The 18,026-nt window shown below is 40.3% G+C and overlaps 1 protein-coding gene across 2 annotated transcripts in view; it reads right to left on the reverse strand.

Annotated features, from left to right (window-relative positions):
* Window positions 1–774: 774 nt before the first annotated feature.
* Window positions 775–18,026, reverse strand: part of MIPEP (mitochondrial intermediate peptidase) — a 51,022-nt gene continuing 33,770 nt past the window's right edge. For both annotated transcript variants that reach the window (XM_082220278.1, XM_082220279.1), the window contains exons 16-19: window positions 16,588–16,707; window positions 7,724–7,845; window positions 5,333–5,406; window positions 775–999 (exon numbers count right to left, since the gene is read on the reverse strand). In XM_082220278.1, the coding sequence (XP_082076404.1) occupies window positions 902–999; window positions 5,333–5,406; window positions 7,724–7,845; window positions 16,588–16,707 (414 nt within the window). In that variant the 3' untranslated portion in view covers window positions 775–901. The remainder of the gene's footprint in view (window positions 1,000–5,332; window positions 5,407–7,723; window positions 7,846–16,587; window positions 16,708–18,026) is intronic.

The raw sequence follows: 18,026 nt of genomic DNA on the forward strand, positions 1-18,026 counted from the left end.
AAAGAAATGTAATGCCTACTGGATGATGCAATCTGATGACTTTACCACACTCGTGTGGTTAGAGCCAAACAAAATGCAAAACATTAATGTGTCAAATTACATCTTAGTTACAGGAGTTAGTACTGGCACAATGGTCGAAGCACACTCCTTAAAGGTCTGATAAATATCTGACTTTCATATTAAAAACACAAAGCAAAGATGGTTTAAGGATAGCACTATAACAACTGAAAAGTGTATCCTAAATTATTGTGAATTTTCTTTAATTTATTATGCATTTTAAAATCCCAAGTTCTTTGGGAACAAAGACTGAGGTATCCTGAGTCTACTGTAGTTTTGCCTACTGGCTCCTGCTTCCAAGGTTTAAACAGCAGTTTGATACACAGACATCAGCAATAAATAATGCTTATCTTATGCTATGAAAACATTCACTTCCTGATTTTTGTCATATCAACCTCTCCTTAAAGGTCAGGCCATTTTTGTTCCTCTTTTCTTCTGACTGGCTGGCAATTCTTCACTTCCCATTTGCAAATGTTACTTGCTTTCTGTTAGTTTAAAAACATGGGTAAACAGACAAAAAAGGCTTTCAGTGTAATCACATAAGAGGTTTGTACCCTTCCCTACATAAGGCTGTCCCATGCTATTGGTAACCCTGGCCTATCATCTGTCACGTGTTCATATAAGAATACGTTTTCAAATAGGTTAACAGGAATGCAAAGCATACCTGTTTCAAAGCCTTGGCTATGATGATCTTTCCATAATGAAAAAACATCCTGCTCTTCAGGTAAACCATTTATTTTACCCAAGGATGCAGCAATGCAACCCACAAGAGTTCTGTGTACACTGTTGATGGCACACGCCTTTTTCAAAATTATTCACCGGAATGCTTAATTTTCTTCTCTTGCTATTCAGAATCCATGAAGAACGTTTCAAAATCCTGATCCAAGTCTGAAACAAGGGCATCCACAAAGTCTTCCACTGATGGGCGTTTCTGAAGCATACCTAAGGGGGAGAGTGGAAACACAGGTCAGGGGAAAAATGGATTTCACAAGCAAGGCAGCCCTGAAGTGGAAGGAAATTGTGACACGTCGAACCACTCCGATATAGCTGTCAAGAGCATCTGCCAAAAAACATGGAATCAGATTATATGGGAATTGATTTAGAAACACCACATGATCAATCAGCACTTCACCACTCCCCTAAGTATGAAAGGAACAATGTTTCTATTTGGAAATGTCTACTTATACATATCTGCTGGACATTTACTGGATATCTAAACAATACACATACATACAGTCATACCTCATGTTACATTTGCTTCATGTTACGTTTCTTCAGGTTGCATCCCACAGCGACCTGGAAGTACCGGAGTTACTTCTGGGTTTTGCCGCTCGTGCATGCGCAGTAGCACTAAATTGTGCTTCGTGCATGCGCACAAGTGCCAAATTGCGCTGTGCACCTGCGCAGATACGGCGCTTCAGGTACCACTGTATGTCAGAAAGCATAACCTATGTGTGTACTCTGTGGTTTTAAACAGCCATTGATGAATTTGTGTGTGTATGTTTTCTTTCCCATAGGGAAAAAATATACAATTGAATATATGCAGTTTAACATATGGATGTGTGTTTTTCATGTCATTTTAAGTGTCAAATTAGGAAATTTCCAGTATTGTTTTGCACTGGACAAAGAAAACACTCCGTGTAAACTTGGCTCTTCTTTTAGGTAAATCACTCTCAGAAGTGCCAATGTAAATATAACCTTGCAATACCCTTTTACTGTAGGAGTACCTAGTACAATTACTTTATACTCCTAACATGCCTCTGTCTATTTGGTTTCCATTGGAATAATAATAACAATACTTGCTGCATTTAGGAAAACTGAAATCTTTCACATGAGCCTTTTAATAAGTTTCTACAAGAGCCAACTGGTTTGATTTGGTATTTTTTGATGTACAGTTACAGTTCCCAAAAAAGAAACACCCAATCAGGGAAAGAAAGAGTCCAGATCTTGAGGCAATTTGAAGTGGTTACTATAAGAGTTCCTTGCTAGGATCTCAGCGCATCGTGATTTTAATTAAGCCTAAAATATGTACACTGCAAGTAAGAACAAGAATGCCCTTAAAGAAAGTTGATGAATAGTGCAGAAAAAGAAAAAGGAGAATTAAAATTTAGTCAGATCATATTTCATCATCAAAGGCAGTATAAGAAGAACCCTGAACATGGGCCATGCTTGCTACCTTGCCTTTTGGTAGAATAAAAAAAGTTAATACCTAGATGATTAAAAATATGGCATGCTTTAATACAGGCATTTAGTTATCTGAGGAAGAATATTAAGGGAGCCCGTATTTCTGAAACACAAATGAACTGCAATAAAAAAGCTGGGGAGGGGAATGGTCTCTTGAGATTTTTACAGAAGCCGGCTGCCTGCATCAGCTATATGGCAGTGATGACTCTTTGAACCCCCTTCAATTTTGGTAACACTTTTGCGGTCTGGACAATAAATTTCCATTTGACACTGATAAAACAGTTTTGTAAGGTGTCCAAATACTAGTTCTGCCCACAGCCATTCTCCCGCTTTCTCACAATAAGCCACTTCTCTCCTGCGCCTGAAACCACTACTCATCGCTCTTTGTTTCTCTCTAGAAGTAAAAATCGGTAACAGAGTTTACAAGCACAGCCAAAATGAGGACGTCTTGAGCCCTGTAGTGGGACGAATGAGAGGGAAGTTGTTGTTGTTGTTTTTTTAAAAAAAAAAATTAAATTTAAAAATTATACTAAGTTCCAGGTTAAACAGCTAATTGCAAGTATATACTGTACCATGTCATATTATTCATATCAGTGATAAATTTATCAACATAATCATTTTACAATCCTATAACTGAACTGAATTAGTCTCTTGTCAGATATACTTAAATCAAACATTTTCTCCATCTTATCTTAATTGCAGCCTCCAGTTATTGAACTGCTGATAGCATAACATAGTTTTAACAACAGTTCCTTCGGGGAATTACAGGCAATCCTCATTTTGCACAGGGGTTATGTTCTGGACCGTCACTTCTGTGGAGCACTTAAGGCTGCACCACTTGCCCCTTTTCATGGTGTCTTCTCTCCAGTGTGGTGTAGTGGTTAAGAGTGGTAGTCACGTAATCTGGGAAACCGGGTTCGCGTCTCCGCTCCTCCACCTGCAGCTGCTGGGTGACCTTGGGCCAGTCACACTTCTGTGAAGTCTCTCAGCCCCACTCACCTCACAGAGTGTTTGTTGTGGGGGAGGAAGGGAAAGGAGAATGTTAGCCGCTTTGAGACTCCTGAAGGGGAGTGAAAGGCGGGATATCAAATCCAAACTCTTCTTCTTCTTCTTCTTATGACATTTGGGGGCAACCTCTGGGTTTGGCACTGTGTACATGTGCGCAATCAAGTGTCATTCAGATATGCCTAAACCAGGAGTTTTCTGTACAGTTACCGTATTTTTCGCACCAAAGGACGCACCGGACAATAGGACGCACTTTGTTTTAGAGGGGGGAGAACAAGAAAAAAAATTCTCCCCCTCTCTGCCCAGCGCCCCTTCAGTGAAGCGGCAGGAGGCGCTGCACAGAGAAGGGGAGAACTTTCCCCCTCATTTTCCCGCTCTAAAACAAGGTGCCGTTCAGGCGGCTACCTTGGAAGCCTGGAGAGCGAGAGGGGTCGGTGTGCACTGACCCCTCTCACTCTCCAGGCTTTAGGTTTCTTTCGACCTGCTCTTTGGGGCTGGCGGGGGGAAGCCCACCACCAGCCCCAAAGAGCAGGTCAGGGAGCAGCGGAAAGGTGCAGCGGAGAGGCTCCTGCCATAGCCGCGCGTCACCTCTCCAGCCGGGAGAGGGTTGCGGGGCTATGGCTTCTTTAGCCCCACACGTGCTCTCCTGGCTGGGGAGGTGACGCGCGGCTATAGAGGTTCCTGCCATAGCCGCGCGTCACCTCTCCAGCCGGGAGAGGGTCGCGGGACTATGGCGTCTTCGCTCCATAGGACGCACACACATTTCCCCTTCATTTTTGAAGGGGAAAAAGTGCGTCCTATAGAGCGAAAAATACGGTAGCTAATATTTTTCACATTTATTTAAGGGCTTGTATATACAGTTGTACCTTGGTTGTCAAACTTCCTGCAGCCAATCAGAAGCTGCGATTTGGTTTTCAACATTTTGGAAGTCGAACAGACTTCCGGAACGGATTCCAATCAATTTCCAAGGTATGACTGTATTGCTAGTTCTAGTAATGTATCAAAACCAAAACCCTGTTTCTTCTATCTCAATCCCAGTTAAGCTTCTGGCTAGCTATAGCTGTTTTCTGCACTAAGAGGTCTATTTCCTACCACCCTTTCCAAAACATGAAATGGCCCAAGGCAAACACTTCCATTGTCTCAACAGAGAAACACTGAGAGCAATGAACAGCCTGCACTATAGTCATATTTACGAAACACTCTCTTCAGTCTTACAAACTTAGGCTAATGTTACAAATTCATGATTTACCAGACACATAAAAAAATCCACACCCTCCAAGCCAACATTCCCACTGTTTGAAAACACAAGGATCAAATGACTACAGCAACGACAATAGTTCCTTAGGGACTATAATGTATGTGATATATACAGAATACATAGCTCTTGAGATCTAACAAAGGCAGCTGCTGTTTTTAAACCTGTGAATTTATTTTAGGCATAGGTCTGACTGTAATTTTGACTCAGTCCCTCCCAAGCCTGGGGCAACTATGGAAGTTGCCTCTTTTGAAGTACTGCACCTTCCATATTACAGTACATGGGTTAACCACACCTTTCCTAGCCTTCAAACACCAGCAATTGGTATACTGTAAAAACCATGGCAAAATGTTACTGTCCTGTTCCTTTCATTGCTTCACAATGATTTTGGTTCTGTTAGCTTGTTTCGTTAAGTTGGTGTTATAGCAACTCACAGCTAAGGCTGCAATTACCCATTACACCTGCAAATAATATATCACATTGAAGTGACTATTCACTTAACATCTAACATGACGTTACTCAAAATTGTATTAATTAGCTTTATCAAAATATCGAGGGCCAGTTAGGGGCCAGCCCCCATATTCAGCTTCCTCTAAAAGCAGATAGCTCCATTCATTCCTCAGCAAAGAAGAGTTTTAAGAACTGGATGGCTGTATCGTGTGTGCCCTTTAGCAAATGCTATCTAAAAGAGCAGTGAAAAGGGAACAGTGGTAAAGAAGTTTACTTTGCAGGGTTTTGTTTGTTTTTTTGTTTTTTAAGTACAAGCAGTAGTCTTTGTCTAAATAAGTGTACTGGGGGGGGGGACCAGTCTGTGACAATATTTTATATTACCTTGAACCATGAGCATGGGTTCTTTTCCTCCACCATGTGCTAGCATTTCTCTACGGTAACGTTCACCCATTGCCCTGAAGGAAAAGATGGTATTGTTATTACAGCCACCTGCAATCACAACCAGCTCAGATTCCTGTCACACCTGTCTCCGGATTCCTTGCAGATAAAGATCTAATGAAGCCTGTCGCTTCAAACTCACATGTCCATTTCAGAAACGCACACTATAAATAAAGTTACACTGGAGCAAGCTAAGCTTGAAAGACTGGAGCTGTAACCAAAGCAATGTATATATCTATAAATCTATATCTCATATCATTTTGTTGGTGTTGCCACTCGCAACACATACACCAAACAGTAAACTTTCATTGTTGAATTGGAAAAGTGTGACACGTCTGTGTTATCTTTGCTTTACAGAATTGTAAGAAATTCAGAGGCTGAAATTTCACGTTTCAGTACACAATCATATCATTCACACTAAAATAGGCAGCGGAGAAAGGACCTGGACAAGTTCCAACATTAATAGTCATGTGGTTTTAATTTTAAACACTGTGATGTTACTCACTGACAGGAAGTTCTTTAAATGACAGCAACTTATCCCCTAGAAAAATCCAGGTTGAGTTAATGGGATTAAGAAGGAATGGATGATTGGCATGTGCATCACCACATGGGAACTGCATTTCTGTAAGCAGATAGGCATCCAAGCAGGTGCAGGTTTCCATGCTATGTCAAGGGTAAAGGCAGAGAATCCCAGTCTGCCTCCAGAGCTTGGAAAACATGCTGCTCCTAGCAGGAAGAGAGGCCCCTCGAACATGCTCTTCAGACTTCCTCCAAGTTTCTCAACTCCCTACAGAATTCTCTACCTGCCTCAAACCATCATTGATTTGAGGCATTTCCCATCCATTTGGGGATGGTTCTTCAACAAGTGTGCACTGATGAGTTCTGATGTGGCAAGTTTAGCTGTGCAAAATATGTGTCTTTGTTAAATGAAGTGGAACAAGCCTGTTTCTTAGGAGTCCTAAAGTTCCACGGGTTAGAATGGCAATCTCCACATGGGACAAACTTCCTACAGTATTCACAACTGACTGTAATGGAGGCATGCAGCCTTTCAGTAGGTGCTGCTTTTGAGGCTGTAGTGCTGCAATGGCAGCCACCTATGAAAAGCACAGGCCTGAGAAGGAATGATGTATCATGTATGGTGGGGATGCAGGGAAATTAAAAAATTATGGAGTAGTATTCATGAAGAATTAAAAAAGATGTTTAAAACATCATTCGAGAAAAAGCCAGAAGCGTTCCAATGGACATCCCTAATGACAAGAAAAAAGTGTTTTTATGTGCTACAGCTGCCACCAGAATATTGATTGCTAAAAATTGGAAAGGGGGCATGGTCCCCTCAATAAGGGAGTGGCAAAACAAACTCTGTGAGTATACAGAATTGGCCAAAATGTCAGCAGCTATTAGATTTCAATCCAATCAGAAACTGAGGAAAGAATGGGAATGTGTAGAAGAATTTATGGCAAAAGATATTGATATGCACTGATGGAAGTTCGTAAAGTTAAGGTTAAAATATGGAAAGATGGTTATTGGGGAATATGTAAACAATATGTATAACACAATATAAAAGTAATGAAAAACAAAAGAAGCCAAGCTTGGGTGGAGGGAAGTCACAAGGATAGGAATAAGGAAAATATATAAATACAAACAGATACAGATAGGTAGTATAATGTGGAATGTCTTGTAAAGAATGATAAACTGTGTAAATGAATGAAACAATGTAAAAAAAAATGTTAAAAAAAAGAAAAGCACAGGAGGCCTGTTCAGAAAACAATCAATCAAGCGTATTGAAAATGGTTTTATTTCACAATGGCAACTACCCAACCTTCTAGCGGAAGGCAATCCGTAGCACTCTATTGTCATTAGCTGTTCTGAATCATGGACAATGGAGGGAGGTTTATTCTCTGGTGCTCCCCCATTCCATCATACTCCGCAAACGTCAGAACAAGAGGTACAAAAGGGTTCTGATGGGGAAGCAAACCTGGTGGCAGAGGTCTAAGCTGACATCTACCAAGAGTGCAAGTATGGTTCCCTGGTCATCCAGAAAATGCTCCTGCTCTGCTGTGCCCTGAATGTGTGCAGACACTGGCTGAGGTTCCAGCCTGCTTTTCCTGCAGTCCTTACCTACTCATAAACACAGACAGGAAGCTGGAGAACCCAATGCATTTGCAATTCTTTAAAACAAACCACTCCTCTCATCTCTCCACATCTGACTTCTACTGAGAATAAATTATCTTTGCTTTGCTGTGTTTTACCCCTGAATTTCAAAAAATGCTATCGTAAGTAAAAGAACCATGTTAAAGATGGAAACTGCACAGCAACACGCCTTTTTTTTTGTACCTGTCGAAGGGATCCTGTACGAAACATTGTTTCCAAACCATGGATGCGACAGCCCTGGACATGAGGTAGGAATAATACTTGGCCCCATAGCCCACAAGATGGTTGAATCTGAGTTGCCAAGCCTGTATGCGAGGGGAGGAAAAGAATAAACCCTGTCATTCTTCAGAAAGTTTGTTTTGAAACTAAAGCATCAGTTTAAAAAATGTTATATTACCCTTAAGTCTTTTTTTAAAAAACAAAATGGCAACATCTCAGCTTTTCTAATCTTAAGAAACTATTATAAACAGTGCAAAAGGTACCGAAGATCAATTGGCTTGAGAACTGCAGGTGCATTTCATTATATCCATCATTGTTTCTTTTGGGGGATTAAAGAAAAACCACAGTTTACATGTTATAAGTGTCACTATGTTTTAGTTTCCATCTAGGTACATATAAGGTTGCACCTGGAAAAGGTAAGCCTGCAACAGTCTGCCAAAAACAAAATCACAGCAGAGACATGTCCTCTTTTCCAGAACATCTTCCCACATGTCAAAATACAGGCTCAGAGGTAGGTGAGATGCACACACAACATGCCATTTTTCATTGCTTTGTTTGTATATTTAAAACAGATTACCATCATCTGTAATTCTGCTGCTATTTGTCCATAAACTGTCAGGGATTTATGATTCATGCTTTGATTTTTCCTCTAAGTACTGTTGTTAAATAGCACTGAGTGCTATGCTATTAAAATGAGTAATATCTCTCATGGATTGTGACTTCGCAGAGTCCAGCAAAAAGGTTCATTGGCTTGCCCAAGTTTCCACAGAATCCAAGTGGAAACAAGGAAACTGGCACCCCAAAAATTGCACACAGGCTCCGGAGCTCTTTGAATCACTTAATGAGGAACAGAGACTGGAGTCGATTTACAGAGATGACTGGTTAGAATTACTGTTGGCGTTTTCTTTTCATAAAAGCCAGAAAGGTAAGCCTGCAGCAGACCACCAGAAACAAAACAAAACAAAAACCAGATTGTCTCTCAAAGCATGTTGGGTATTGACAGAATTTTAAGGAGCCTGTTTTCAGCACATTTAGTAATGATTTATAATAAACCTTACTTGGCATTTATAAAGAACAAATTCATATATACATTTTAATGCACTTATTTGGTTTTATTTTAAATCCTGTTTGAAGCTAGCTGGGTTAGTATACTAGTCAATTCATTCAGAATTTATTTTTCTAAAACAGAATAGATATTTAATACATTATTCTTTAGGTAATGTGAAGCACAATCCTCTGTAGATTTAACTAGAAGCAAGTCTGATTCTATGCAGTGAAGCTTACTCCTAGGTAAGTATGCACAGGATTGTACATGCTAACAAGCTAGAACTCAAACAGTGTCTCTCAAATAATTAATGGGAAAATGCATCTCTTTTCTTCCTACCAAGCAAAATTCATGCTCTGCCACAAAGGGACTAGATTATTCCTATAATTGTTTGCAGGTTATATGCTACACTAGAAGAAAAACATGTAATGAAAATGGTCCTGTAGCTTTTAAATTAAGTTACCAAACTTCAAGCTGTACCCTAATTCCCTCTAAACTAGATCTGAAAAGGAGTTAACCTTCAAGTCCGATTATTCTACATACAGTGAAGAAGTATTTTGGCAACAACATTTGAACTTAACCCCCCCCCCCCAAAGAAACCACTCCCTTAGCTATAATCCACCACACAAAACACATTTAAAACATATTGGGAATATAGGCTGAATTAATAAAACATGTTGGTTTTTATTATAGTCTATTATAAGTCTTTCATCTGAGGATTTGAAGTTTCAGCTTGAAAGGTTTCAATGGAACCATTCTTTACATGCCCAGGATCTGCATTATTTCCAAAGTGTGAAAAAATATAGATGTTTTCCCTACTATTTCAGATTTCTCTCTCCCTCTCTGAGCCTCTAAAAGAGGATTTTTCTGATCTTCTGGGGCAGTGGTTTTCAGCTACCTACTTTGCAGGAACCCCTTTCAATACTGACTTGCCTATGAGGAGCCTCAGCATATCTACACTCAAACAAGCATTGCAGAAGATTCTTGGGGAGGTGTATGCATGCTCACAGTTAACAGAGGACATTGGTTGAGTCGTGCTATCACTCTGGATACACATTTTTTGAAGCTGGGCCCTTCTTATAAATTGACATTGATTTATGGGGAAACACTCTCCCATCCCTAATGTGGTGCTTCTCACTTAATGTGAGAGACTGTAGATTGTTATTAAAAGGCATTGAAAGGGAGTAGGAGTGCCACCTCCTTCTCTTCTGTGTTAGCCTCCTTTTTCTTGACTAACAATAGGACCACAGGTTTGCTGCTATATGCACTGACTGGAAAGAAAGGAACTGATCAGCTCCATACTCCAGTTGCGAAGAAGAAGAAGAAGAAGAAGAAGAAGAAGAAGAAGAAGGGAGTACCTTTCTATTGCATTCCATTAGCAGTGGATCACTTCTGAAGTCCTGGCATTTGTGACTTCATCCAACTGATTCCAGACAAACACATTCCCATGAGGGATCTTGATTGCAACCAAGCCCTCAGACTGATTTAAAGGGAAGAGCTTTTGGCTTGATCCTTTGATTAATGTGAGACAACACCTGCTTCACTAGTGTGAAATATGAATATGTTGCAAGCTGAATCAGTTTGGTGCACCGTCAAGAGCCAGAGTCTCCAGATGCACCAGTGATATCGCACAAAACTGTTGTATTGCATGAAACTAGGTGTAGACATGGAAATGGACAGGATGGGGATCTTGCATGTCACAACATCCTAAAGGCATTTTTTACCATCACAGAACTTTTTCATGCATGTACTTTTCTATTATAACCATTCATTTAGAGTATGGCAGATTAATGGGTTGTGCTGCAGGATTTACTTCCCTCACTACACAGCTGCAGGATATGATGCTAATGTCACCATGATTAGGCAGTCAAGAGCAAGCTGTTGAATCACATACTTGCTCCCACCTAGCTTAGCACTGAAAAGTCTATAGAGCTGAAGGAGGAAGTACGAAAGAGTGGTGTTCTTCCCATTTCATACTTTAACTCTCATTTCAATTGCGGCTTATAATCCATATTTCTGTCACTGCACAATATGATCTTTCCAACTATAAAAATAACCCTCATGTTTCAAATTCCATTTGGGAACTCACCCAGCCTGCAGCTACATGCACAAATAAGTAAAACCTACACCTTACTGAAGGTCATGTTTCTAATTTGCAAGCAAGTTGATGAAGTCTTCAACTACATCAACTGCTCCAGTTAAATATGTAATAAGTCTTGAAAAAGCTGCAGGAAAACATTCCAAGAGTTTATTAAATCGTGATGTGCTCTATAGCATAGCCCAGAGGTTGTGATAACATGCCATTTGCAGGTCATGTTCCTTCCTGTTTTTTTCATATAGTATAAGAGACAGAAATAAAGGTGCATGACTGAGCTACAAAAATTAATACTTAAAGATGCCTGCTTCCCATCAACATACCATCAATCCACCAATGATTATCTTGTCTGAACGTTTTCCAAAAACCCCATACATGATTTTTATTAGAAAGGATGAAAAGCTAACTGCTCTCTTGTGGCCAAGAGTCTTAAATAAAACACACATTTGTTATATTCTAAGACTATAAAACATAATTATAAGTGCATTAATACAATACCCTACATTCAATTTAGCACACAAAAAAGCTTTGAGGCAAACTGCAGCCATATGCTATCTAAAGGGGTCAGTTAAAACTTTAAAGCTGTAAGCAGTCTGAGTTAGTCAAATCTTGATGGAATTATGGAGCAAAATGTTGGAGATCACTACATCAAATTATGACCTAACATTTGCAAAAGCAGAGAGATTTTAAAGCTGAAGATAACATGGTAGAACTTAATACAGACCTACTTAGGGCTGTGCTGAAAGTACTAATTGCTTTGCATGAATCTTTTCAACTGTCAGAAAATGATGTTTGGTAATTTTCTGATTCCTTCAAGTGTATGCCTATTCAGGAAGCACTGCTCTCACTCAATTGGCTTGAGAATTTAGGGGAGGAGAGAGTTGCCTGCTGTGATTTTAGAACTCCAAAGCCAATTATTTAAAAATAAACTTTTCTTAGCCAAACATGTTTATGAAAGAGCTTGCTACCCTTCAAGTTATAGAGAATTAGTCTAGAATGAAAAAAAAAAAATCTGTTAATTTCAGGTGATCCAGAATGCTTTTATATGGAAGCAAATCTTTATTCACATCAGTAGAATGTTTATTAATATGGACGGAATGGGGTTTAACTATTTAATCTGGCAGGCAAATCAGAAGTAACAAGACTGTAAATCAGAAGCTATAATTTCTCCTAACATGACATTTCCCTATTGATCTTCATTCATAATGAAAACTTCGACAATATCCTTAAAGGGTGTCCTGGGTAATTAGAAAAGAGTACTATGCCACATAAAGTATGGTTTAAAGAGAAAGGCTTTGCAATCGGGTGTATAGCCTCCTTCAGGATAATTAATTGTATGTCAAAATGTTTTGATGCATGAAAATGTTTTGGGGCCAGTTTACTGTTTTCATTAAGGAACAGGTAACATGACAGCAAATGTAAGGACAAGCATACCAGAATGTGAAAGCAACATAATACTACCGTGAAGCTTGTAGAATACTGTGGGTGATATTCAATCAAGTTTTACTCAGAGTAGACCTTTTGAAGTTAATGGACATTAGCCACATTCATTAATTTCCATGGGTCTCTTCTGAATAAAACATAGTTCAATACCTCCCTGTGTTTTGCAATGCAGCGCCTGCAAAGGGATGGTCTGTTTCACTACGTCTTGGGCTGTAAAGAGAATTGCATTTCATTAAAGGTAACCTGGCCCTGAATGTGATGTACGGAAAAGGCATTCTAGCATAACAACTTGAGATGAATGCTTCAAACTCAATGAAATTCATGAATGCTATGCTTCAGAAAGCAGGAATGAACACGATGAATCAGACCAGAGATACATGCCTTAGGCAAGTGAACTAATAAGGCAAATGCTGTAAAAGCAAGTTAAGTTACAAGTAAATAAATGATAAAAGCCACGGTTGCTGGCAAGGACCGCTTTCCCAAGCCAAAAGATGGCAATCTGGTAGAAAGTGAAGCAAAACCTATCCACTGAGCTACCTACCCACCCAGAGTGAAAATGTCCTTGAGTCTCCTAGAATCCCACCCTGTACAACATTCCATTAGACTAGACAACAACAAAACTGCTTCCTGGTCTCTGATCGGGGGGGGGGGGGGAGAGACGACTTAAGGTTGCCTCTGATGCTATCACTCTCTTTGTGTGAATGTATGGGCAAACAGCATTATTAAGTTATTGCAACATTTTATAATCCCCTGTGGGTCATCTTGTTCTGTATGTTTATGAAGTGGTAAAGATTTTGTGATTAGGTTGCTCATTCTCCCTGAGAGTCTTTTTGGTAACTCAAAGAAGCTTACATGTTTAATGAAGTACCTTCTCTTAGCTATTTTATAACCCAAAGATGGCGATAAGTGCAGAATATCTTAAATATGGGAATTCTGCCTCTTCAGTAAATGCCCTGTTTTCTTGAAGGGAAAGCAATCGACTCACTGGGATTGTTTCTAGCCATGGTGGCCATATGGAACAAGAGTAAGGGAGGGCTGCTGCCTTCATGCCCTGGTTCACAAAAGCATGGGGTTGGCCATTGCAGGAGAGAGGATGCTAGACTAGACGGGCCTTTGTTCCAGCAAGACCCTCCTAACATTTTTATGTCCTCTTGGTCATAGACAGTGGATTTAAGCCTCCATTTAAGTCTTCTGGGAGAATGGGTCATCAGCAACCGCCTCAAATACATATGGCCCCAAGTATTATTTTCCATTTTCTGCTAACTTGCAAAATTGCCTTTTAACAGTGCAAACCTATGCATAGCCAGTGTAGAGTAACAGTTATAGAGTGCTGGACTATGACCTGGGGGGACTAGGGTTCAAATCCCCCCCTCAGCCATGAAGCTCATGGGGTGACCTTGGGCCAGTCACTGCTTCTCAGCCTAACCTACCCCACAGGATTGATGTGGGGATTAAATGGGGACGTGTGGACCAAGAATGCCACCTTGAACTCCTTAGAGAAAAGGTGAGATATAAATGCAATGAATAATTACATAAATGATTTAAGTCCAACTCTAATGTAACATATGTGAACTGTGCACACACAGGTAAGTGTGTACAGTTGCAGCTTAAAATAATACAGGAAGGGGGTATTCTAAAGTCAGGAATAGGAAAGTAAAAAACAAAACCCTGAGATTTTGAGTCAAATGAGAGTTTCAATTTATAACACTTCTGTGTTTTTATTACCAACTCATAAATAAACCCAGCAAGACAAGGGATATAAATATTTTTGTAGTAGTTTATATTGGAGAAGAGGAAAGGAATTTCACATTCAATTAACCACTTAGGTGTTTCTGGAAAGATACCATATGGTCCTTGAATTATTAATTATAGCTTATAATGGATTATTCTATGTCAGGGCTGAAAGAGCAGTGGCTCTTGGGAACTGGAGTCTTCCCAAGGCATATCACATGGCCATAGTGCCCAGGAAGAGTAGCACATTGAGACAATGCGAAGGGTCCTTCCTTCCTTCGCAAGCCCTTTTGCAGTTGCTGCGGCTACAAGTAAAGGACGGAGAGGAGAGGTCACTTTGGTAGCTAGCATGGAGAGACTAGGAACTCTTCTGTGACCCAGATATTGATCCAGATTAGCAACGGGTGTTGCAGAGAGTAGTTCAGGGATTCCTAAAAGTTAATGTCTCCTTTAAGGCACGCTTTTAAGTATCCTAGAAATTCATTTCCAAGCCAGGCTCTGGCAAAATCTAATCGCATCCCTGGTCCTATATATGCTCACTGCTACATGCGGGTCAATGAGGTCTGCAGGCTTCAGAAGAAAGCTCCCAAATTGTATAGAATGCATATGACTTGTGTCCAAACTCCCCATACATTATGGGGGAAGGCCATTCAGTCACACAGAAGGTAGGGGAGGGGGACCCCAATTTTTTCCACAGGCTGCAGACTTTGTGCCACACTACACAGGTTCCCAGGGAACTCCAGCCACCCTGAGCGACTCTTGAGGGTAGGAGGATGCAATCTGAAGGGGGAAGGCAGCAACCCCTCAATGTGTAAGCAAAATGCTACGTTATTACCAAAAGGTCAAGTAAAGGTAAAGGACCCCTGGGTGATTAAGTCCAGTCAAAGTCCAGTCACACTATGGGGTGTGGCACTCATCTCGCTTTTCAGGCCAAGGGAGCCGGCGTTTGTCCACAGCCAGCTTCAGGGTCATGTGGCCAGCATGACTAAACCACTTAGGAAGAACTTCCTGACAGTAAGAGCTGTTCGACAGTGGAATTTGCTGCCAAGGAGTGTGGTGGGGTCTCCTTTTTTGGAGGTCTTTAAGCAGAGGCTTGACAACCATATGTCAGGAGTGCTCTGATGGTGTTTCCTGCTTGGCAGGGGGTTGGACTCGATGGCCCTTGTGGTCTCTTCCAACTCTATGATTCTATGATTCTACTTCTGGCACAACCCTATTACTAAAAAAGCACTAATGCTACAGTCATAAAGGGCTGGATTTCATGAGGTCAGTTTTTCCTTAAAAGCTTCAAGTGGTTTACAATTTGACAACTTCCAAACATTCTGCTTCAAGAACTGTGAATAGCTGGGGAGAAATGTTTCCTGAAAACTGTTGGCCTCACTTCAAAGGAAGATCGTTGGCTTAAGCTCTACTAAATTAATAGCTCCAGTTAGTCACAACTAACTTGCCCCATTGATTTCAATGGGACCTAAGTGGGATTCAGTTTTCTTGTGATCATTATCTGTAGCTTTTCTGTTCAAATGAAGAAATGAAAGGGCTTCTCTTAAAAAAAAAAGCAATCCAAGATTCATGAGCTGGTTTTCAAAGTACTAACTTTGTTATGGTTTTGAAATGAATGCTGAGTTTATGAAACCACCTTTATAAAACAATAACCAGAGACTATTTACAGAAAAATCCACAAAGGGTTTGTTACACATTCATTTAATTTTCCTCTTCCTACACGCAGCCTCGTAAAACCTGGTTTTACAGTGTACTTTAAGATGACCCAGTTGAAAGTTAATCCAAGGGTATACAATTTGTATAAACAAATGGGTTTTCCACTTTGGCTGAAGCAGCAAGTTACAAGCATTCCAAAACTAAAGGATGTTTTCACAAGCGTCTCTAAAATCTGAATTTTTGAATTTTCTGGGTTTGCAAATTGAATGAAAGAGCCACACTGACCACAACATATATTTCACTTAAAAATGACCCACTTCTGCTTTCTGTACAACATTATAAAAATACTCAGAAGTTCAATGTATATTTAAACTGTTTGTAGCCTCACTTGTATAAAATGCACGCAGGCTAATGATTACATTATACCCTTTAGGAAATTGAAAAAGAAGTAAGAGCCAAACATTTTGAAGTAGTCTCAAGATTTTTTCTATGCTTTGCAGTAAGCCTAAACTATGCCTGGGGTCCGGACAGCTACTTTAGGTGCATCCAAGTCACTGGTCTTATTCAAGGATGTTTTTACTTGCCCCTCCTATTTTGAATGTTAGACTGCTTACCTCAAGCTATATTATTACTAGTAGCATTTATTTTACTTGTGAATTGCTTCCCATGAGTCAAAGCAATTTACAATATAATAACAGATATAAAACAGTTCCACAGATAAAAACTTTTTAAAATGATAACATAAAATCATTTGGGTGGTAGTCAACTAATTCTTACTCAGCAATTAATGAACATGACTAAGTCCATTAACCTTCGTTTTCTTTTAAAATATCAATCTGCATGAAATATGGTACTCACAGTATTAGGAACGTATGGCAATCCATAGAATTTCTCTTGAGTTTCCTTCAAAATCTCTGTGGTTGACTTCTCTAGAGGATGTTTCCCATGGTATATTTGGTCCAAGACAGCATAAAAGATCTAGATAGATAATATATATACTGAGCTATGGCTCACTCTTGCTATTCAGCATGTGGTTAACAAATTCAGACATGCAGCAGAATAAAAGAGATTAAAATACATGCATTCCCTTGCTTTTCTTCATGAGAGTAATATAGAATAACGTTCAGAATAATACTAATTTTATTATTATTTGTACCTTGCCCACCTGGCTGAGTTGCCCCAGCCATCTGGGCGGCTTCTAAATATATAGGTAAAAGGTAAAGGACCCCTTGGAGGGTTAAGTCCAGTCAAGGACGACTATGGGGTTGCGGTGCTCATCTCACTTTCAGGCCGAGGGAGCTGGCGTTTGTCCACAGACAGTTTTCCAGGTCATGTGACCAGCATGGCTAAACCGCTACTGGCGCACAGAGGACCGTGATAAGTGCCAGAGCCCACAGAAATGCCATTTACCTTCCTGCTGCAGCGGTACCTATGTATCTACTTGCACTGGCGTGCTTTTGAACTGCTAGGTTGGCAGGAGCTGGGACAGAGCAATGGGAGCTCACCCTGCTGCGGGGATTTGAACCAACAACCTTCCAATCAGCAAGCCCAAGAGGCTCAGTGGTTTAGACCACAGCGCCTCCCCCCCCCACAAAAATAAAAACATAATTCTGTTCACATGTTCAATACTGAGGAAGAGTTTTAGTTCAGTAAAAGAGCATATGGTTTTTATGGAGAAGACTCTAGCTACAGTCCCTGGCATCTCCGAAAGACCTCTGTCTGTAAACTTGGACAGCTACTGCCAATCAGCATAGATAATACTGAGCTAGATGGTGATCTGATTCTGCCCAATACACCTTCCTATGATGTTCCCATTCTCAAGTCTTGTGTATGCACAAAAATCCTGCTTTTTCAAAAGGAAGCCGCCATACATCCATAGGACTTCAGCCTGATCCTTAAAAGATACCATACTGTCGCATCAGGTAGGTATGCACGTGTCTTAGCGTCACTTGTATTACAAAAGCGTCCTCCACACAGCCCTCAGGATCTTTATTTCTGCACAGCTGTTATAAAAGGACACCTGAGCAAATCCAAGGCTTCCACTTCTTGCGTCAGTACTAATTTCTAGCTAAATACCTGGGGTTAATAGGAACAAGTCAGGGAGACAGGAAAGCAGAGGAGAAATCAAGCCCTATGTTGGATCCCCCAGCATATTTTTGCAGTGGTATTTGAACAGCAGCTAATATATTGAAGGCAGGCTGGGACATATGGCTGGTTTCTAGCCAAATTTTGATTGAGGCCATCATTGATGTACTATTTATAAAGAAACATTGCAGAAACGGGGGGGGGGGGTGTTA

This window comes from Podarcis vaucheri (assembly GCF_965113315.1).
Source record: "Podarcis vaucheri genome assembly, chromosome: 4".
Taxonomy (NCBI): Eukaryota; Metazoa; Chordata; class Lepidosauria; order Squamata; family Lacertidae; genus Podarcis; species Podarcis vaucheri.